Genomic DNA, 22,444 nt, shown 5'->3' with positions numbered 1-22,444 from the left:
TACGCCTTTAGCTTCGCCCCCCCCCCCCTAGACACGTTCTAAGAATCATATAAAGGAAAAAAAATACCACTTTCTTATTACAATGACGCTACTTTAACACTTAAAATGGGTCTTTTATAAGCCGAGAAAGATCAAAAATAAAACAGAGATGCCACTACTGGCTGATTTCGCAAGTAACTGCGGTGTATCAACTATTTTTTTTTCAGGGGGGGGGGGGGGGGGAGGGGGAGGGAAGATCAAATTGCAAGGACTGTGCTTCACCGCCATCCACTTTAAAACGGTGACCTCTGTCTCAGTTTCCCTGTAGACGTCACAAGTTAGCATTCAGTGACGGAAAACTTTCTAAAGGAAATTTTATCGACGATAAATTCGTCTTTTGTTGCCAGACAAACTGCAAGATGCCCAGAGAGAGCCATAAAATTGATTTTTATTAACAGAAATTTGAAGGGATATCCTCAGTGCCTCTTTAGTATTCTTTAGTTCTTCCGTTTTTTTCTTTGCGCAGGCTTTTATTATGGTGGCCTATGCTCCAGCTCTAAAAGTCCAGTGGATGACTGAAGTTGACCGCTCGCAGCTAAAAATTGTCGATGTCAAGCTTTGCCCTTTATGCCACTTACGCATGCCTGCAGGTATTGCCCACCTGGCGATCTCAACTTACACATCGAGAAACCGTGACATCAAGTAAATGTTTTGCTCAGTGAACTGAATATTCTGTCGGATGTAGTAATGAGTTTGTGCGGAGTTAACGGTTTTGTCTTCGGCACAATCAAGGGTTTCTTTCGCTTTTCTGGGAGTATTCTCTAGTAGATTTTCGGTCGTCTAAACTAACAGTTCTTCAAACAAGCGGTTACACTTCATAATTAAGTCGTCCAAACCTGAAACAGGAAGAAGTGTGGAGCTGTCACATTTATATATAGCGGGTTTATTTAGGAACTCCTAAGATGCGATTAACACACATTAAACGACCGTCGCAATACGCTTTCCCCAACTTATTGTTGTGCTATGATAACTTGCTTTTTTTTTCTTTGCCTTTATTTCATTACCATTTCTGCGGCTATATCAGACATGAGCCTCTGCCAATAAGCCAGTTGAGAGTTAGCGCCCGTGAGCGCATGTCTTCTTTCTTGCGGTGTGTGTGTTCTCGCGAAGCATTAGAAGCTGGAGATGTTTCATTTCCTGTGAAAAGAAGTTTTGCTGAAATTCAAACCATTTGTTTTATGGTTTAATTGGGTTTAACATCTTAAAGCGATTCAGGCTATGAGAGACGCCGTACTGAAGGGCTCCTGATAATTTCGACCGCATGGAATAATTTAACGTGCGCTGACATCCCACAGTACACGGGCTTCTATTATCATTTCACCTCCGTCGAAATGCGGCCGCCGCGGCAGGTATCGAACCCGCATTTTTGGGTCAGCAGCCGAGCTCCATAACCACTGAGCCACCGCGGCGACTTCAAATTCATAAGAACGAGGAGTGATGATTGGTTACATAATTATACTGCTTAGTTGCGTGTATTTCTTTCATATTGTGCTTTATTTACAACATTCTTTTTGTCGCCACACAAATCGAGTTATCTTCCGGATGAAAGACGTTTCTGGACCGTTAGGAAATATTCGCGATCAAGTGCAGGGATTTGGCTTTGCACCTTTCAGGGTTTTTTCATGAAGATGCACAACCACTATCCAAAACGTTTTTGATGCCTGAAGCTGCAGAGCCGGGCAGTCTGACTCTCTCTACTACCGACTGTACTTGTCTCTATCACCGCTACCAAGCTTCTTTCTTTCAAGGGCGCAGGTTCACCGAATAAAAGTGTAGTTTTTAATTTTAAGCAAGATTACCTTGGTCATCTGCTCTGCCTGCGCTCAACAGTATGTGGCAGTATTAGTTGGATACAAAGGGGAAGGAAGAACAGGCACACTTTATAACCGCTGCTGGAAAAGTGAAGCTACCAATAATCAAAGCAGCTCTTAGAATAAATGAACAGACCAATATCTTAAGCAGGAGAAATATGTTCCATCAGAAAGCCGCAATGTAGGGGCGCAATTGGTTGTTGAAGCTTGTTAACACTAATAATACAGTATAGCTGGCGCTGGTTGTTAACACTCTAGTCCAACTAGGTATGTGCCCCCATTTACAGCACTACCATTCCATCGGATCATCAGTGACGCTTTGCGCAAAAATCTGGCCTATTTTCCATCAAAAATGCATAAATACACTGCCCTATCTGAAAACACGTGCACAGGCTATGCCACACAAAAAAAAAACATCGAGAAAAAAAGCGCACCCTTACAAGTGTGAACAACGCTCAGGAAGCGCATCCGCCAAGGAACTTCCACCACGCCTTGAGGCTGCGGTATCTCCTCCGTGCAACTTCAGGCGCGGTTAGGAAGTCGTGCGAGGAGGCACCTCCATCGGAAGGCACGCGAATATGGGTTGGGCTCAAATCGGCTTCCCTTCGTTCTTTCCACTCTTTTGACATGGGCTGCGTGGCAACTTTACCACTGTTTTCTCACTCCCCTCACGCGTTCATTTCCCTACACGTGATAAACTAGGGTGAAGCTCTTAGAGAACATTCCGGGCCACATAGCAACAGAAAAATCTTGCATGACCTGCAGTTCATGAAAAGGATATTCAGAATTGATAACAGCTAAAAGCAAAGGTCAAACTCAGTAGACAGTAGGAAGCCACACCGCTAGCTGATTCAGTGCAAGGGAACGCATTGCCTCCTGAGTAAGTCACGAGCCTTCCGGAGCAGTTGGTCGTAGTACTTAAGCTGCAACGAAGAAGTCAGCCTTTGCAGCCCACCGCCAAGTGAGAAAGGACGCCATGCTGAAGAACGTTGTGCAAGCGCTCGTGAGTGTGGATCTATTTCTCCTCTATCTTTTCAAGCCAAACGCATTTCTGTGCTCTGCTAACCAGCAAATGCTAAAATAGCCATCAATTATTTAAATTTAGTGACGCGGCCGGTGGTGCCATCAAACCATGGTAATACGGACGATCAGCGCTAGCTGTTCTGTCTAGAGCTTCTGCAACTATTGCGTTTGACACGCATAGGTGTGAGACGATTGCCTGTCTGTTTTGGGATGGTTATCGCGATGTCTGAGGCAAGAGCTATATGCACGGGGTAGATACGAAACTCGCCCCCGTGGCGTGGCTTCCCGTGTGGGGTGGCCATGCGGGTTGTCACTCTGACCCCCGCTCACGCTCGGATTCGCGGACGCTCAATGGTTCATGGCTACTACTACGTTTTAGGCCGGGAAACTTCGCCTAATAGCTAATGCCGCAAAAGGGCATCAATGGAGGCCAGAAATTTAGCGTTAGCGGCCGGTCTCCCTTGAAAAGCGTATCGTCAGAAGATATTATGAAACGGTTGTCATTTCTGCTTTAGTTCTTACCAAGACCGGCTTTCCATTTCAGACCATTTATGCGGCATCAAAGCGATGGAAAACGTTCGAGAAAAACAAACAGGGCAGTGTTCGCCACAAAGTGAATGCAGGTTCACAATGTCGTGAGGGTTGTTTGCTGCTAGTGATGGCAGCTGAGAAAACGTATTGTTTGTATTAGTCCTTGAATGTAGTGCAGAATTCCTGGATTAATTGTTGTACTAGTTGCTCATTCCGTGTTGGGGTACTCACCGGCAATAATAAAAAATACATATATGGTGACGAATATCCTGGCATTCACATGCATGCAACGCTGCGTGCTTGATTAAAGCGCAATGTTGGAAGTATAATTCTTTTTTTTTGGACGCGTTTTCCGTTACTTCCGCTATCTTATTTTTTTTTTTGCGCTTTTCCTCCCGAGTTCTGGTGTGAGCTTCAATAGCGGTCCTCTACTGCATTCAAAATGCGATATTTGCTGGCATGAAGATATTCATTAAGAGGCTAGCAAACCGCCATCATCCTGATGAGTGGTTTCATGGCCTGAACACCCGTAATTCTATAATGCAAGCGCAGTGTGTTTTAAAGGTTTGTTGCATCCAACATTACACAGGAAATGCAGCGATGTTCATGACGATGCATAAAAGTACTGCTTCGCTGCAGGCTTTGGGAGCACTGTTCGTGTTTCTGGCTGCGAGTCATCCTTTGCCTGAGGACCCCGAGTCCAATCCTGCCTCTGAGGCAAGGGCGGATGACATAGCTGATGCTGTGAAACAGGTGTCCGCCGACGGTGTAGCTTCGCCTGACGCATCTGCTGAAGCAGCAGCAGTAGAAACAGCAGCAGCAAGCGCAGTGCCTGGTGAGGCTGCTGGCGCAGTTGCCCCATCGCCCGACGGTAAACTTTGTTCTCCTTTTGATCTTTCATCTATTATCTGTGTGTGGGGTGTGGGTATGTCTTGCAAACGTGCTCTTTGCGCTATTATTTTCACTGTGGTAACGTATAGTAACAGCAAACACTTCCTTTTTTGTCACGGAGCACGGAACAGGAGGCGGCAGAAAGTTAGGTGGGCGGATGAGATTCAGAGGTTCTCGGGGTAAGGGTGGCCGCAACTGGCAAGGGACATGGTTAATTGGAGAGACATGGGAGAGGCCTTTGCCGTGCAGTGGGCGTAGTCAGGCTGATTTTCATGATGATGATGATGACCCCAAACCTTATTTTAATCGGAAAATAGAAAGGTGTGCTGTTAATCCAGTGTTGAGCGGAACCCCCCAGGTTGAGTAGATCTGTAATAAGGGAGGAATTACCCATTCACATCCACCAAAGAGCAGCTATATGGTTACGAATGAAGGATGTGCAGCTTCGAAGGAAACTTTGTAGTTGAAGAAAAATTTGTCCTGGCCTAGGGATTGAACCCGGAACCACCGCTTAACCGGGGCAGTCTAGCGCATGGTAGGGACGGCTAGCGTATGGTAGGGCGAGAGCGAATTGATCAATAACTCGAAAAGAGGAACAGTACAATTTTTAGGAGAACCCCCCAAGTTGGAGTATATTTGCAATAAGGAAATTTCTTTCCTTAGTAGTCGTATGGCGGAGCTTGGGTTGGTGTTGTATGTTTTTAAAGCATATATGTGCTTCCTGGTGCCGTTATTTTATTTTTTTGTCGCGCTTACGGACAGCGCCACTGCATCAATTAATAGTAGTACACTCGTAACTTCGATCTACTCAGCGACATGCTCATTGTATCCATGCAATATGTTTGCATCTAACCGGCAAAGTGTATCGCCAAAGGCTAATCTTAGCCGGCACCGCAACTGAGAGACGTCGGGCGGCAAGCACCACATCCTCTTTCAACAACTTCACCAGTGTTTCGATGAAACTGCTAATCTAGAGCATGACACATTCAAAACCGTTCTGAAAGACAGCCTTCGCTGTTCAAAAGCGGTGTTCCCCTGAGGGTAGTCATAAGGGCGCATGGCTTTCCGATTTTGCCCAGGAGCGTCTGTAGCAGCTGCGGCAGCCGGTGGTGCCGACGGTCCTCTTGTAGTGCCGGTGGACGCCGGAGCCGCTCCGGTCCCCCATGCTTCGGGAGCCGTGTCAGGGCCACGTTACGAACACGAGTCCCACCAGCAGGCGGCGAAGCAAGAGGCATTCAGCGAGGCGGCCCAGGGAGCTGAGCAAGGCAGCCATGCTGCAGAATCCGGCGAGGCCTTCAAGAAGACCGAAGGCTTCGAGAACCAAGGCGGCTTCCGAAAGCAGGAGGGGTTCTCTGAGAAGAACAGCAACCGCTACGGATCCGGATTCTTCCAGGGTAGCGAGGGCCAGCACGAATTCGATCGCGGGGACCAGCAGTCCTTTGGCGTCGCTGGCTATGGCGTACACAGATCGCCGGTCGGTGTGGCCGGGGGCCCAAACTACCTGGAGCTGCTGAAAGTCGGCTTCGTCCCGTGATCAGGTACAAGATCTCTACAAAAAAAAAAAAAACTGCCGCCCGAACGAGCGTAGTCCTGCCTAATGGAGCATCACTTCACCATTGTTTTTTTGTTCGAAGGAGCCACCGCACCTCCCCTGCCATTCTTAAAACCAGTTAACCAGTTCGGGCAATTTTCATTCAGATATGTTTCCATTGTGCATTTCCCCTCCCTCGTTTTGCACTATCCATCCTCTTTCATTTCAGATGAAAAGGCTGCAGTTTGTCGTCAAACGTACACGCTGCTGCTTCTAATACCCATACATACAACTCGGTTTACCAGTATTACTGCGCCATTGGAGATCTCGCCACATGGATTTTGTATGCTTGTCTGGGTGCATTCGTTCAGGAAACGATTGCAAATCTAAACCTTAGGACACTTAATTCCGGAGTTCTTTTTATGCATAGATCTGTAATTCGGTGTGTGGTCTCACACAAGTCTGCAGTCGGCAGTTTTGGGGGAAGAGAAAGAGCCAAAAATAGACAAGCAAAGCAGGGCTTTCTAAGAAAAGCATTTATCTTCACATTGCATTCGCTATTTGTCTGTGCACTTCGTGATGCAATAAGAACGGCTAATAAGAGGTCAAAATCATCTGAAAGAACAGCAGTAGAGCACGCCACTTAGCTGTACATAGGCTGGTCTGGAACAATAACAACGACCTTCAGGTGGCCTGCGCGTGTGGTTTCTGAAAAAGGTTGTCAAGAATTGTCCTAACAGCAGACGCCACCGAATAAGCAGACTATGCAAGCTTGCTTGATAGATTTTTCTTTCTTTTGTAACAAAATTCCAAATTGAAAACATAGAGCGGAAATCCTGTTGGCACGTCTTTAAGTGGACAGTGAAAAAAAAATGAAATTGAGAGCTCAGAAACGACCAAAACCAATTAGGGCACTCTGGTTTTTAACGCGTCAGAATTGGCACTGCAGCCTTAGAAAAAATGCGAATTGGCATCTCCTGTTTACCCTTTTCTATCGTTCGTCAGTGATGTCGCCAGCGTTTAAAGCGCCTTTTTATATTTTCATCAGGCTGTGAGACCATGTTCGTCGTGCTTGACCGTTGAAGTTTTAGCACCCCCTCACCTCACGGCATGAAAGCGTTGAAATTCGCCCATCTCAGAAAAAAAGTCCATATTTGGTTGTCACCGTTACCGTATTTCAACAACCGTCTGTCAACTCAGAACAGTATTTGAAGTACCGATATTTGTTCATAAAAATAATGACAAACTGGCTCTCATGCCAGGTTTAGTAGGAAGTAAACAAATTCCAAATAGTAAATTATTAACTCCTACTTAACGTGACTACGGCGTTATGAAGCAGGGTCTGAGTTATAAGTCATTTTCAATATGGCTGAAAAAAAGAAGCCGAAAGAAAGTTTGTGCCGAGAGTCCTTTTTCGTTCTATCATACTTATGTAAATCCATTCTGTGCAATCTAGAGACTGTCCTCATGTAATATCCATATTTCTGCAGGTGTCACAAGAGCTCCAAAACGCCTAGAGAATCGCCACAACTTCCGCTTGTACAGAGAACGCAAGAAATGTCACGTTGTAATCAAATTTGTTTATCAATAAATTCTCACAAAACTTTCTGTTTTCCATGACTGTCAAAGCCTGAGCAGACGCCTCGTGAAGCAGAGTGAGCCAGTATCCCTGGAGATTTGGGCTTTCGCACCACTGAATCCATTTGGTGGGAAACTAAGTGTGGACCAGAGCCGTCAAACGCCTGACCTCATATCCACTCCTTCTCGTTTTCTTGTTTTCAATCAATGCCTATACGCAGGCACTGAAACATCCAATTTTAATTATTGGAACGAATAGGAAAGTTATGCTCCTGGAGACTGCATGAGTCAACTGGTTGTGTTATTCACGCAAATATTATTTGCGAATGTCACCCGAGTAGCCAATACTTCGCAGCATCGAAACGTTAACGCCAGCCATGGTACAATTTCACAAACGAAAGTCATCGAAAAGTTGCAGCTTCCGTCTTTTTAACTCTATAATTAAGGAATGTCAAATGTCATAGCCATGATAATGTCAGCAAGACACGGCAGCAGACTTCCCAACACCTGCGGTCCACGCAAAAATTAGTGAAAATGAATACCCCAGTGGCCATCCCGTACATTCAGTGGTTTTATTCACAACATATCAAAGAGTGTCTGGGGTCAAGGAGTAAGAGATGCCGAACGTTCTGCAAACAAAGCGTACAAGGCGTGCTGACGCTTTATGAATGACCTTCCAGGACGTGTACGCACAAATAATCACCTTACACTACATGTAACTTGCAAGCGGCAGTAATCTATAACATTCAGTTATATTGCGCAGATATTTCTGCACCACCTCAATGGCACTTAACGAATTCCACTCGAGCGTTATTATAGTTGGTGTCCGGTGCTTGCACACTTGCAGCAGTGCGCGTATATCCACGCTTCTGATGTTCAGGTTTAGTACACTCCGAAGAGGTTTGCTGGATAAATGACGGGGAATGGAGTCTTAACTATCCCCTCGAATGCACGGTGCACATTTACGTAATGAAAGGATATTTTCGTCAATATTAGCAATACATTTCTTTCTTTTTTTAAGGAACTGGGTTCCCGAATAGATGTGTTTTATGGGAGAAGCTTATCGAACTCCATTGGTAAAAGTTGGAAAACGCAGAGGGGCTTCCATGCGAAAGGAATTCTTTTAGGAAGCAGACATGAGGAGCAATCCGGCGTACGAGAAAAGCAAGCCACTAGGTACTGCCAATGTAAACAACCGCGCGGCAAATCACTCCGGCGTTGCGGTCGGCAAAAAAAGACCACTCCTAGATCCAGAGTGAGGCGCTAACGACAATAACCAAATCTGCGGAAAAGAAAGGACCCATCGACGTCTTCGATTGAAAAGGGGAGGCTAATGTACGGGTGGAATATTTCAACAGCTTATCCGCGCAATAACATTAGTGTCAGGGATGACGGTGCCGTTCATGTACCGTGGTTCAAAATCGAATGGCACAAGGCGACTGACCGGAATGGCCGTGCGGTGCGCGTTTATTCTTTCAGTGAGGCTGTGGAGAATGAGAAGCACTTTGCTGCGTGGAACTCAGCAGCATTGGTCGTTCTTAATTTGTAGCGGAAGACACCTCAATGCAACATCGTCCTCTATGGATGGGTACCTCGTTGGAGAGGCCTCTTTTGACCTGAGCTGATGAAGGCACGAAACAAGCATGCAGAAATCTATGTGACCTCATGGCTAAATTGGACCAAAATTAGAGGAACTGTACTGCATGCGTCAGAAAGCTACATGCGCCTCGATGAATAAAATGATCTTATCTCTTTCGACGAAGAACTCTTTGAATTTTTGTGAAGTATGAAGTTATCAGTTCCGGTTTATATCACAACCTGAGCTTTCGAAAGCTCGGCTCGTAGGTTTGTGTATCACCGCTACATCTCCTTAAAGAATAATCCTCCAGCCCAATTAAACCTAGCTACTAGGTTTTTCAAGAGAAGTAAACATTTCCACTATCGGTTAACTTGAGAAATGCTCATCCACGCCGAATGCTCGAAGTGTAAGGATGGGATACCATGTTTGTATGTAGTGCAAGGTAAGCAAAAAGTTATAGTCATTTTTCCCTCCCTTTGCAGAAGTGAACATCGATTTCGAAATAAGTACATCTCGTGCCGGAAAAGCGCTTGGGGTATGCGCGGGAACGTTAACCAAGATAGTACACACATGTTACACTTTCACAGCAGTGATTGGTCGAGCGGTCCAACGTGAGTGTACAGGAGGCCTCCCCTTGTAGGCTGAGGGTAACGTGGTGACAGCCAATGTCAGTCAGGATTGGGACTTTCGTACAGGACACACTTGTGGTCGCTAGTAGGCACTCGATCGAATATGGATTCACTGTAATGACGGAAAAGGTATTGCAAACAGGATGTCGTCATCCGCCGTTGGTTGTTGGCAACAGACAGTGTATGGGGTACCCACTTTCTCAACTCCAGCATCTTGTCAGTGCGGTGGAGTCGAAGTGAGATGGTTTCACCGGAAACCTGGAAGCACAGGCAATCTCACCACATGTTTGGCTGCTGTCCTCGTCTATGGCTGCCTTCAGGATCTCATCGCCCAACACATGTGTCCGGCGACTGTTGTATCCATAACAAAGGCAGATCGCCGAAACTGACCTTTCGAAAGCAGTGCCTAGCAATGCATTCAATCACTGCATTTTTCACAAAGGCTGGATGCATATTCCGCAGAGTAGTTCGGCAGCTTACGGGACGATTAAAAAGTACAAGAGCTAACGACCCTAACTGAGCTGTTTCGACACCTCCATTCCTCTTCGCCACTGCTAAAGCTACGACTGCTGTGACGCTGCAATGCTCGTCCATTTGTCGCAGCGTTCCGACTTTCAACTTGACCATTTTTTCAGCACATGAGGCAGTTATTTTCATATTAGTGTGTGCACTTTAACAATGCGGCGTCAGAAACACCAAGGACTATTTGGGTTGCCTTTTATATGCAGGGCACAACGTTCTCAGTTTTCTATTGCGTGTTTTAAGAACCAGGAAGTGACAAAAGCTAAATGTGTTTACAATTATTCATGCAAACGAAAGAAATCTCCTTAGGCAAGGTGAGCGCGATATTTCCCTCACTTTTTGTGGTGTCCAAATCCCAGAACGGCTTCCAATAAAAGCCACACACACCCACCCACCCGCCCACTTACACACACGCATGCACGCGTGATAATTTGTGTGCGTGTGTGTGTGTTTTCTTGCAGTATGACATTATACACAAGATATAAGCCATTTAACATGCAACTGAACTCGTGTTACACACCAGATACTGCCCAGCACAGCATGCTAACACAATTTCCCTCTTGGCATTGAATTTCTTCTCACGCTTGCTTCAGCAACAATAAAACAAAAGAAATTCACCAAATTCCTTATCTGCTCGTCTCTTTAAGGTTACTCGGCATCTGGTGAGGTTCTGTTACCTAGTTTCACAAATTTTCTAATACACTTTTAGTTTTATAACGTTCGCTGAAGCTTTTCAAGCCTTTTTAAGAGCTTGCAACGCAGTTTAAATCACATAATGTAACATTATTTTTCTGTTTAAAAAAAACCGCATGTCTCCATTGTAGAGAGCCAAGTTTATCGCTTCTGTGAAGCACGCTTTGCCAATCGTCTTCCTTGCAGTGAAGGCCGCCTCCTACTCAGGCGTTGGTGGCAGACACCAAGAACGCACCCTCGGCGTTTATTATATATTTCTTTGTTTTTACGCAGCCAGTCATTTTTTGGTTCTCTTTCTTTTTAGCCTGTGGCATTTGTCGTGAGATAAAAATATGGCGCTACTGCAGTTGTTTTTTTTTTCGTTCTCGTTGGCGCAAATTTATTCCCTCTGTATTCTTCATTGCTTTTTTCTTGTGCTGTTTTATTGCCCTTCTTTTTGGAATTAATTCGTTTCAGTAGCACTGTCCAACGCTTGCGCAAAATCACAGTGGCACGTTGTGTATACGTTTTGCTTCTTCTCTAGAGCCCAGCTAGCCAGGTTAAATTGCGCCCGATGTCACTGTCGCTTCACGAGGTGTAGCCACCTTGGAGGTTTCATGGCGTACCGTTCGCACCACCTGCTCGCTTTTAATTAAAGCTGAGAGTAACGAGCGCAAGCAGGCATAAAACAGCTGTGGCACCTACAACTATTGTAGGCTGACGTTCAGTAAACTGCTTTCTGTCTTTCTTCTCCGGGGCAAACTTTCTGCTCCTTAGGTTTCAGTTCACGTAGTCTGTGGCTCTGTCGAGTATAACAGCACTGTTCAAACAGTACGAATCATGCGCTTAAGATGTTTCATGCATAATTTATGTATTTTCGCATGTATTTTGTACTTGCAAACTTTCATACGAAAGACACTCTTCTTAAGTGCTAACCCCTAAAACATTGTTAGGAGGGGGTTACTTATTCAGCAAAAAATCTTCCCAGATAATAAGAACGAGTGCAATGCAAGTAGATTGTCATATACATATGCAACGAATGCGGATCATGATTATTTGAAGAAACTGCGAAAATTTTCTGATACCAAATTAGCAACGATGGCAGCACGACGGTGCAGAATCACTTTGCTGACACTTCTTTATGAAATCAAATGCTATTGTGGACTCATCGTCTTCAAAAATGTTGCAGATTTCACCATCAGATCAGTCGTTTGCCACACCTGCCTGCTTTGCTAATAGTATTACCCGAATTTAGTGGAAGGCAAATTTGAAACCACATAGCTCTGCATTCATAGAACTGCTGAACGAGTCTTCTTGCGTTATTAGATTTGTCGTACCATCGTATTCCTCCTCCAGAAGCGGAACAATAATATTCTGGGAGCCCTACGCCGTGTGTCCCGACTGAAAAGTTTTGAGAGTTAAATAGCGGCCCAGAATGCTCCTTCAGGACGCTATTAAGAGCCCGCGCGTTCACGTTTAATTGCAGCCATTGTGGGCACTCGTCCGAGGGAGAGAATAATGGGGGCAGTGCGCGCTACGTAAAATAATCGGAGTGGCTTCTACTTGATCGCCCGGTATTCGAATGCTGGCTGTGCGCCCATCCTGAACTTGTCGAATTGCTCCACACTCAGGAGCTAGAGTGGTCGCCAGGCTCCAGATCATACAGCGACAAAATTCCTTGTACACAAAAAGACGCTTACTCAGTCGGTGTCGCTATCGTTGAAGGCTCTCTTGATTTTTTTTTTACTTTACTTCTGACCTCTGTGTACGCGCACTCGGCCAGGACGCGTCGCTGATTTTTATCAGTACATAACCAAGCAGCATCGAACACCGCGTCGCACGTACGTGGGTGTACCGGCGAAAACTGGCTCTGGCAACGGGTTGCGGAAACAGGTACGTAGGCCACGGAGGTGGCGGACACGACGTTAAACGACCCACCCCCTTCGCTGCGATCCAATGCTTAAACTTCAAGGCCAACACACTGCAGGCAGCACACCGGGCTTCATGGTCTTCGAGAAAGGCTGCGAGTCTCCAGCCTTGCCGCGTCGCTTAGTAGACGGCATTCTTCCCACAGGCGTCGCACTGTCTAGAGAAGCAAACAGCCTCAACAGAAGCAGCAGCAGCGACAACAACAACGGCGACGAGACGAAGAGTAACAAACACACGACACGCGAGGCAAGCAAACTTCGGCAGTCACGACGGCGCTTCGAAAGAGAAGCGCCAATTTGCGACGACGCTGCCTGCTCGCAAAATCATTGTCGCCCGCGTTCGAGGATCGCTGTGTCATTGTTCGTTACCGTACTCACGCTAATTAGCCGCCGCGGCGGCGGCCCCTTCGAACGCGCCCCCGTTCGGGGCGGAAACAAACGGCCAAAAGGCCCGCGCCGCGCCGCGCCGCCAAGTTCCGTGCAGTGCTGGCAAGCCACCGAATGCCGGACCGGACTTTGCGCGTCAACGTGGTTTTTTTTCTTGCCCCCGCGAGAAGCTGCGACTGAGATTTCGCGGCTTCGTTGCAGTTCTATGTAGCCTCTGAAACAAGGACTGGAATGAAACAAACGACGCATAAATTTTATGTCGGATTTAAAGCCAGTTCCTGCTAAGTAATACTAGTTACCATTCAGCTCCTCCTTCTTTTAAGAATCTTTGCCAAGGTGAGTAGGTCCGGCCGTCTCGCTCCCTGCAGTCGAATTGTTTAAACCATAGTCGAACACACTTGTTCGTGTGCGCCTACGCGCACCCTGACGTGTCCATGTAGAGGCACGTGTCTTGCATAGGAGGAATTGTGCGCTTAACTGTGAGTATCCAAATGCTAATAAACGGCTGTCGCGGACAGCGGACACCGAAAGCTTTAGCATCTACAGAACAAAACCGGTCGTAATAGTTTCTCCAGCTGCCCACTCACAACGCTCTAGATTCTGGAACCTGAACTGAGAAAGAGAGTGGCCCGGAGGCTCACTGCTAGGTGCAGCTGCAGGATGTAGCGCCCGATCTTCTCACGGCATGCGGTGTCGTAGGAGCCGCCAATAACTCTTTCAGGAGGGAAGGGATCGCTAGTAGTGCACGTAACTATACGAAGACCGAGGACGCTAGGTGCGTTGGCAGGAAGGTTATCCTCCAGGGCTGGGGACAGGCGGGCAATCGGCGCGAGTCGATATCTCTGCATAGTAACGAATGTGGCTGGTAGAGAGGCAAGCGCGCCTCGAAGGACACGGAAGGCGCATAAAAAGCGCCAGCCAAACGCTGATTCTGCCTGTTGTCACTTCGGACGCACCCGCGCAGCTGTACGATTCTGCCCGCGCGAGCACACAAACAACGAAAATGGGTGGCCAGGTAAGAGTTTTTCCATGCTGTCGCGCCTGTCTTTGGAGATGCATACAGAGCGATGCGTGTCCAAAATGCTTCGAATTTAGCGCCATTGTTTTCTTTTTAGAACTGCAATTTTTTCTTGGATTCTGTGGTTGATTTTTCAATTCGCCAGTTCTTAGTAACTCGGCGAAAGCAGGTACAATTCACCTTGTTTCCTTTGATTTGCACTGAGCACCGTAACGCTATGTATATATGTGCCAGGAAGCGATCTCGGCGGATTATTTATTCGAATATATCTTAGTGGATTATATAGATTAATATTTTCGAGCTTAAATGCTCTAGTTAGACCAGTTTATTGTTTTGTAAATAACCCGCCTTGTGAGTGCGAGCTGCTCGGAACAGTCGTTTCGTCGTTAAGCCTCAATTTTAGCGGCATCGATTCCAAACGCTCTCCTAATCTAGACTGCCGCATGGCGCTGCAGAACGTTCGTCTAAATTCTGTGGTAATGTCCTGCGGTAAAAATTGCGGTAAAGTTTACAGTGCGCATGCCACTAATGTTTTGTGGACGAATTGAGCAAATTAAAGTGAAATTATGCGCACTGAAGAGGAACATGGGGCAGTTGAAAAAAAAAGCCATTCTGCAACTACCAAATTTGGCAATAAATAAAAGCACTTTTAAGCAATGACTCACATTTGGAAGATGAGGTGTCGTTATGGCGCAGAACTAATACAACGTAGAGGCATAAATATCCTAAGAATAACTCAATGGCAAGATTTTTTGTTTATTCAGGATACCCTCAATTTTTCGTTCGAAATCTTCCACGCAGCTACCTCTCAGAAGTAGCAGATGTACCAAAGACAATTTTTCATTTATTTTCTCAAAGACGAGCTTGATTTTGATGTTATTTCAATGATCTCCTTTTGTTTATTTTGGTTATTTGTGTAGTGTTGTTATCTGAGTGAAACACTAATGGTGGATGAATGCGATATGGCTTGATCATATTTGCGATGAGAATGCTGGCTACTACGCTAGCTGTGGCTATATGATCCAACTGGGCCACGGCCAGTCGATTATATATGGTCCCAAAAGTTGCCCCTCTCCCATAGTGCGCAGCATCGCTCCCACTTCCTTCCTTCGAGGGAGGGTTAGATAGTCTTCAAGTTATTCTTTTTCTAACAGGCCATTATCCCAGCAAACATCATGTACCACCTAGATCCAACATTGGTGTTGATGGTGTGGTCACATGGTGGAACTAAGGACGACCTTGAACCCTGTATTTTTCGCCGGCGGTTCTTTTTTTTTTTTTTGCTTGCCATATAAATTGAATACCCTTCAAAACTAAAGAAGAAAAGGGGGGAGCAGCTAACTGAAATCGCCAACCGTCGCCAGTGCTCGCTTAATCACTTGAAGGAATAATTTGCTTATTTTTTATGACTTAATAACTGTTATAAAAAGTGAAGTCCAAGCATCCGGCTCAAGCTAATGCTAACACTATTATTGTACGTAATTGAGTGCAATGTTTTCAGTTCTAGAGCACGCGGTGATATGAGCAAAACAAACCGAAGTGGCTGACATTTTCCTTCCAATGCAGACTGCGCCCAGCCGCGGTGGCTCATTGGTTATGGCACTCGGCTGCTGATCCGAAATACGTGGGTTCGATACCGGCTGCGGTGATCGAATTTCGATGGAGGCGAAATTCTAGAGGCCCGTGTGCTGTGCGATGTCAGTGCACGTTAAAGAACCCCAGGTACTCGAAATTTCCGGAGGCCTTCACTAAGGCGTCCCTCATAGCCTGAGTTGCTTTGAGACGTTAAACCCCCAAAACCATAAAAAATGTAATGAATTATTGAAATGTTCCATCTCACACGCTATAAACTTTCGCTGCTCCTCGTGACTGTTAAAAACTTGTCTACCGAAGCTCCACAACGTCTACGATTCATATTCCTCTTTAGGCGTCTAACAGTATGTTCTTATCGGTATCATCATTGGGCCAGCTTTCTTCAGCCACCTTTATATTCTCTCTTTAGACAGTCAAAAATTAAAAAACCATTTTTAAACCTCAGTCATAAACTATGTTTGTTATGCTCCAAAAAGCTACCTGTCAAAATCAATGAAATGACAAAGCCAGCACCCACAAAAAAATTAACGTTTGAAAATAACTTGCAGTTGGTTCAGGGAGAAATCCTGGTACTTTCGCATGAACTTGCCTGTAATGTAGATACCTGTAAATTCAGAGCCACACTAATTAAACAGCTTGACACGAAGGTATAGTCACTAAAACGTCTATCGACATTAAATGATGCAAACTTTTTAATCGACTTTAGAATCTCCACTAGCAGTTTCAAAGTAGTACTCAAGTTTCCAATTGAGTCAAAACTTCTTTAAATTTTCAATATTTCAAGCGTTTTCAACTTCTAAGCGCCCATGCAGGACAAAAAATTATGGTCGATTTACGCAGTTAGGCCAAATGCGAGTTAAGTGTGCTAGCAGTTCGGTTTTCCCTTCGGTTCCAGTGTTCAGATCCAATGTTCACCGATGGCAGTTGTTCGGATAGCGATAATGGGTTAATGTCCATATATACGGTATTGGTCGTTATGTACCGTCTTTGTCAAAAGTAACCAGGCTGCATGGTTTGCTTCTAACTTGTATAGTGTAGCCCTTGTGGCTTTCCTAAAGATAAAAAGGTGTTGGAAGGTAAGAAGACCTCCAGTCCTTACCTTTAACGACCACTTAAGCTTCGGAGAAGCTGTAAGGGCTCCACTATAGTAGCTAGAAGCAAACCATGCAGCCTGGTTACTTTTGACAAAGGCTGTACATTCATAGATTCCTGGGAGTCTTCCTACCATTCCTGGAGCAGTGGTGCAGCAGTCAAGTTAAGATGCGCCACTGCTCTTCTATGGCAGGTGCTGCCATCGGTGGGACGTTGGTTGCTTGGGCTGGTTTACGATCCAGGTTGCTCTTCCCGAGCAGCTTCTCGCTGTTAATTGAGCTGCCGCCTGACACGGTGGGCAGGGGAGCAGCCTGCTACAAAACTGGCTTCAAACAGATAAATAGATATACACACAACGGTTAAAAGCGGGGCATGGTCACTATAAGTGCCAGAGCACTCAAAAAGTTTGCATGTTTCATTCTTCTGGAACGAAATGTAACCTGCCGTAATGGAAGCTATAAAATTACTTTCTGTCAGGCAGCGCAAAACCTGCGTGTTCTTGACCTGGACAACTTCAAAACCCACAACTGAAACCATCACAAAAAATAAGCAGACAAATTGGAAGGCATACTATACACACGAATTTAGCGTGTATATCTCTGCATGCTAGATTCGACGGAGTTTGACGCTGCATATTGCTTCAAATTTTGAACTTCTATATTCCATCCCATGGCTTAGCCACCTCATCAGGCGAATGAATTTCATTACAATCTCAGGGCGCAGCAAACCGACTTCAGAAAAGAAAACCAAATTTGGCCTGCTTAAATGAACCGTGCGCTTTTGACTAGGTGACGGTTGTCACGGCCTCGAGAAACGAGCTCTACTACATTAAGGTAGGCAGATGAGCTTAATGTCTTTGATGTATTACACCTGATATGGGGTAAAGATTAAATTAGCAAAGTTAAACGGATGTAAACGTCCGATTGCTGAACCTGACACGCAACTCTTAGCACCGGTAATATTTAATTTACTAGAATTTTTATGAATAGGTGCTGCGGCCCCGGGTTTTAGACGGTAGGGGACAGTGGGAGAAAACGCGACACAAATATGAAAATTGTTTTATTTTTGTTATGGATACGTCAGAAAACAAACATATCAGAACTATTTGTTACTGTCCTGGTATCAAGCTCCGAAAATGTGAAAAGGCCAGCTGAAGTAGAACAAAGTATAATGCTATGAAATTACAAACTTCAATTTTCGCATTTTCCCCACCCTGCGGGGCAAAATGGACAGTACATTGGGGAAAGTAAGACGTCCTTCCAAAATTAACGAATTACTCATCATTGTGCTCAGTCCACACGAAGCTGACTCCATGGGCATAAACACAATATTTGCGAGCCTACTCGCATCACAAACACATTATCTAGACAGAACCCAGAATTTTCTGTCAAGACTCTCTACACACTTCACTCCCCACTCCCCCTTCACACCCTCCTCTCCCTCACATGGCCTTCCTCCTCGGAGTGTGGGCCCTGTTTGAACCCCGCCAATGGTGAACGCTTTGGCCAGACCAACACATGTCCTGTTGTCGAAATATTAGCAAGCACCCTCAGGCTTTCCCCTCCCTTGTTTACTTTGTGCGTATGAAGAAACCATCGACATGCCCTCCTCTACCATCTTTACAGACTGGGCAGTCCGACAGTCAGTCTTTGCTTCTGTCCTGGATACACGATTCTTTTGAATTTTCCGCCTGCTTAGCAAGGTTTTTGTTTCTGTTCTAGTGTCACAGCTGTTGCTTCAGGCATAGTTCAGTCAAATATACGTGCGATTTGGTTCGATATCCAGCACGTGAGTGCGTCAGAACGAACAGAGCTTGCTTCATTGTCAGAAGGAGTTGCACAAGTGGTTGTTCCTGCCCGACGCAAAGTGCGCGCCGCTCATGTGTCAAATAAATTTTATGCAGTTCCTGTCTGTCAAATTGATTATTTTTCTTTATTGTTCAGTCACAGAGGTCTTTCAGGATAACTATACGCTTGATGGCACCGGCGCTACATGTTGCTCACCAGAGTTGTATTCGCGTCTTCTGCGCGCTAGTCAGCAATGAATGTTTTTATTTTGTACGTTCCAACTATCCTAGAGAGCAAGAAAACGAAGGTGAGCTTTGCAGCAAGCAATAAAACGGTTCTCTTTACTGCACGCCGCGCAGAACACTACTATGTCGCGTTCTTCACCACGTGTAGCCTGCTAGTATAATAATGCTCGCTTAACGTCAAGTGAATCTTAAATTTTGCATAAGGCGAGACCATTAACCAGTTGTAAGAATCAAATACTTAATGTAGCCCAGGACGCTTCGTAGACTGCGCTGCATGGTACAATTAAGTGCGGTATGCATAAAATTACGCGTTCTTGTCTACTTTCTCGCTCACAAAGGCCCACTACGCATTTTTTTTTCCTACCTTTAAAAAGCAACCACGTCTGCGTTACGTTGAGTTGTAGTGGACGCGTGGGTGGACATGCCAGATAAATGTCCAGTTAACTTCACTGTATACTTATGCTCCTTAGCAGACGCGGCCCATGACCAATAAACGGGCAACTGACCTAAATTTCAGTCATTTTAATAGCCGTTTAGAATATCCTCAGCTGTACTTGCGCAATTCAACGTGGTGTTTCGTCCTGTTCTGTGTTCTTGGAAGTACTTGCTTATGTGATCAATTTGTAGATATTAATAACTTGTCGCAATGCCCCCGCCCCAGCTTCAACAAATCACCGTGCACCAAATTTAACGTCTTGAAGCGAGTGGAGGTGGAACATACATGAAGCAACGAAATATGGCACAATTAGGCATACAGAGCAGGTTATGGCAAACATGCTTAGGTATAGTCTACCGCACTATCTTAACCTCTGCCATAGCCAGAACATGACTGTTGAGCACTCGAAAAAAAAAGAGTTGCAAAACTTTGTTTCAAATATATGTAACCAGGTGTAACTTTTGAATTGTATTTTCTGTAATTTTGTATAACTTATTTGTGGTTGTGATTTTGTAACTTTTGAATTGTAATTCCTTTAATTGTGTTTAAATTTATGCGATTATAATTTTGCAATTTCTAATTTCTATGTAATTCTGCCTTTACGTTTGACTTTTACGCGCTACAAAGTGTTACAGTTGTGTTAAAGAAAAGGTTCTGTTCATGCTTCCTTTTATTTCTTTAGTATTACTGCCAGTTTTTCTTTTCTTTTCTTAAGCTTTGCTGGTATGCTGTTATGCTGTCTGCGTATTTCTCTCCTGTACAACTTCTATCTCTTTTCGGGGAGGCGAGAGCCCGTCAAGCTCCATCCCTAGCTTTTTCGCTCTGCCTCCCACATCCTTGTGATGGAAAATAAAGTCATTATTACACAGTGGGAAGGAGTGAATGCTTGGTAGTTAATGCATTTCGAAGTGCTACAGTCAGACGCTTCTGCAAGCAGCCACAGTTCGCTCTTGGGGATCAGAAGTCTAGTCCACTGCGCAGAAGCAACTTTCTAGCTGAACAAACAGCCCAAGAAATTATCCTTGCACATTTAAAGGCCCACCGCCGCCTTGAACTTTTCCTTTTCTTTCAGGTGCTCGCTTGGCTTCTGATTGCTGCCTGCGTGGGGCAGGCATTCTCGGGATACTTGGCTAGCCGGCGTGGTTACGGCGGAGGTGGATACGGCAGTGGTGGATACGGCGGTGGCGGATACGGCGGTGGCGGATACGGCGGTGGCGGATACGGCGGGGGTGGCTACTCCACCCGGAGCTCCTACGGAGGTGGTGGCTACGGCGGTAGCGGTGGTTACGGAGTCACTAGTGCCTACAGAGGAGGGGGTGGCTATGGCGGAGGCGGATACGGCTCCGGAGGCGGCTACAGATCCTACGGTGGCAGCTATGGAGGCTACAGCGGCGGTGGTTACGGAGGAGGCAAGACATATACGAGCAGTGTGAGCTACGGAGGTGGCAGATACGGCGGCGGTGGATACAGTGGAGGCGGCTACGGCGGTGGTGCATATGGTGGCGGCGGGTACGGCGGAGGGGGATATGGCGGTGGCGGCTACGGCAGCGGTGGTTACGGAGGAGGTGGCTACGGCAAAAGTGGCTACGTAGCTGTGAGGTCGTATGGAGGCAGAGGTTACGGTGGTGGCTACGGTAGCGGCTATGGAGGGGGCTACGGCGGTGGATCGGGAGGTTATGGGAAGTCCTATTACAAGTGGTAAAAAAAAAGCCTGTCTGTATGAGCACAAGTAACCTCTGTTGTGGGAGTTCCCATGCCAGATCGCTCCTCACTAGAGTTGATGCGAGGCCGTATGGCAGCACAGCATGATTTCCGTAGCTCACAGGCTTTCGATTCAATGTGTCTAAGAGGCATTCCGCTACCGTTCCGGAGCTCGCGACAACGCAACACGACTCCAGTGACAGGTGTGTTGGCGTGAGAACTTTCACGAGAGATGGTACATCTCACACCACCGTGTTGTAAAAGTGTAAACGGTGTGAGTCTTGATCATCTGCGTTTCCTCAGAAGTTTTGTAAAAAAAAACTCTACCGAAGCTTTGCGTACGCCTTCTACATTTACGCGTGCTGTTTTGTGTGATTTTGTATTAAATGTGTACGTGTACTTCACATACGTGTGTAAGAATAAAATAAAGAATTAGCCATACTTCATATGCTCATGTCGCTTCTTCTGGACATGATTCCTGTCACCGTTCAAGTAAGTTTATTCTCTCTTTTTTTTACGTACGCGTGCAGTGGCTGGAAGTTTACGTCGCAAAGGGACCCATTTACCTGCAGTACGCGTCGTGAGGAGAGAAAGAAACCTTTATTTCCCAAGTAGCGGAAGGAATGAAGGGGTAGATGATGCAGTTGGGTGGCTCCTCTATTCCAAGGCTCCACGGGCTATATCAAATTTCCAGATTTACCGGAAAACCAAAGACCATACCATATTCGCATCAAAGTCATTTCAATTAGTGAAATAATTCTTGCGGACACTACAAAACCCAGACATACTTCTAGCATTGTGCAGCTGCACTGATAGCTTGCAATCGCACCGAGGTTAATGCTGCCACATGCACTGTCGAAGCAAGGTTTTACGAGTTGCGGGAGAGCAAAAAAAAATTATTATGCCACAGTCCCGCAAGAAAACATCCGCATTTAATTGAATAAAATGTTTGTTTATTTCCTCAGACACAGGTCTAATGCAATCCACAAGTGTTGACAGTTCTCAATATTTCAATATGGTGCTTAAGAGTCTATAAATCTTGATTTGGATGTATCGAGTTTTTGTTAATACAGTTAAGTAGAATAAGGAGGGCAATTTTTAACTGGAACTCACCACAAAAAAGGCAATAGGCACTTAATTAAATATCATGACAATATGAACTCAGTCAAAGTTTTTGCAAGGGGAATGCCGTAAAATTTTCTTGCCCACTGTTCATCAGATATCGCGTGCACTTCTTGGTAGCGGAAGTGCATAAAGAGTGACCCCTGGTAGCGACTGTAATTAATGAGTAACTTTCATTCTTCATTTTAAAGGGCAAGCTGGGATAAGCAATGCATAATTATAATTTATTGACTTCGTACACATTTCTCCGGTTTAAACTATAACGCTCCAAAAGGCAGGATTCATTCGAGTTGTACACTACAGCCGGAACTGGAAGGGGCGCTGGCAGA

At 45.6% G+C, this 22,444-nt stretch overlaps 2 protein-coding genes across 2 annotated transcripts; both read left to right on the top strand.

Moving 5' to 3' along the window:
* The first annotated feature begins 2,502 nt into the window (after positions 1–2,502).
* On the top strand, positions 2,503–7,432 carry LOC149353763 (uncharacterized). Its single transcript, XM_089582820.1, has 4 exons — positions 2,503–2,853; positions 4,044–4,275; positions 5,375–5,833; positions 7,317–7,432. The coding sequence occupies exons 1-3, from the start codon at positions 2,827–2,829 to the stop codon at positions 5,827–5,829; spliced, it is 714 nt and encodes a 237-aa protein (XP_089438946.1). The 5' UTR covers positions 2,503–2,826; the 3' UTR covers positions 5,830–5,833; positions 7,317–7,432.
* Positions 7,433–13,940: 6,508 nt separating this feature from the next.
* LOC149353762 (uncharacterized) lies at positions 13,941–21,434 on the top strand. The gene is made up of 2 exons (XM_089577402.1): positions 13,941–14,136; positions 20,365–21,434. The coding sequence occupies exons 1-2, from the start codon at positions 13,978–13,980 to the stop codon at positions 20,992–20,994; spliced, it is 789 nt and encodes a 262-aa protein (XP_089433528.1). The 5' UTR covers positions 13,941–13,977; the 3' UTR covers positions 20,995–21,434.
* The last annotated feature ends 1,010 nt before the right edge of the window (positions 21,435–22,444 follow it).

This window comes from Amblyomma mixtum, chromosome 3, assembly GCF_055824585.1.
Source record: "Amblyomma mixtum isolate Tamu chromosome 3, ASM5582458v1, whole genome shotgun sequence".
Taxonomy (NCBI): domain Eukaryota; kingdom Metazoa; phylum Arthropoda; class Arachnida; order Ixodida; family Ixodidae; genus Amblyomma; species Amblyomma mixtum.
Note: the sequence above shows the minus strand (reverse complement) of the source record. Positions and strands in the feature narration are given on the sequence as shown.

What these genes read in the sequence shown, in the direction of transcription:
- LOC149353763 (XM_089582820.1), top strand. Translation starts at nt 2,827, where the DNA reads ATGCTGAAGAACGTTGTGCAAGCGCTC. An exon ending in AGAACGTTGTGCAAGCGCTC is followed by an intron (nt 2,854 to 4,043) that starts GTGAGTGTGGAT and finishes GCTTCGCTGCAG; the next exon opens with GCTTTGGGAGCACTGTTCGT. An exon ending in AGTTGCCCCATCGCCCGACG is followed by an intron (nt 4,276 to 5,374) that starts GTAAACTTTGTT and finishes GATTTTGCCCAG; the next exon opens with GAGCGTCTGTAGCAGCTGCG.
- LOC149353762 (XM_089577402.1), top strand. Translation starts at nt 13,978, where the DNA reads ATGTGGCTGGTAGAGAGGCAAGCGCGCCTCGAAGGACACGGAAGGCGC. An exon ending in CAACGAAAATGGGTGGCCAG is followed by an intron (nt 14,137 to 20,364) that starts GTAAGAGTTTTT and finishes CTTTTCTTTCAG; the next exon opens with GTGCTCGCTTGGCTTCTGAT.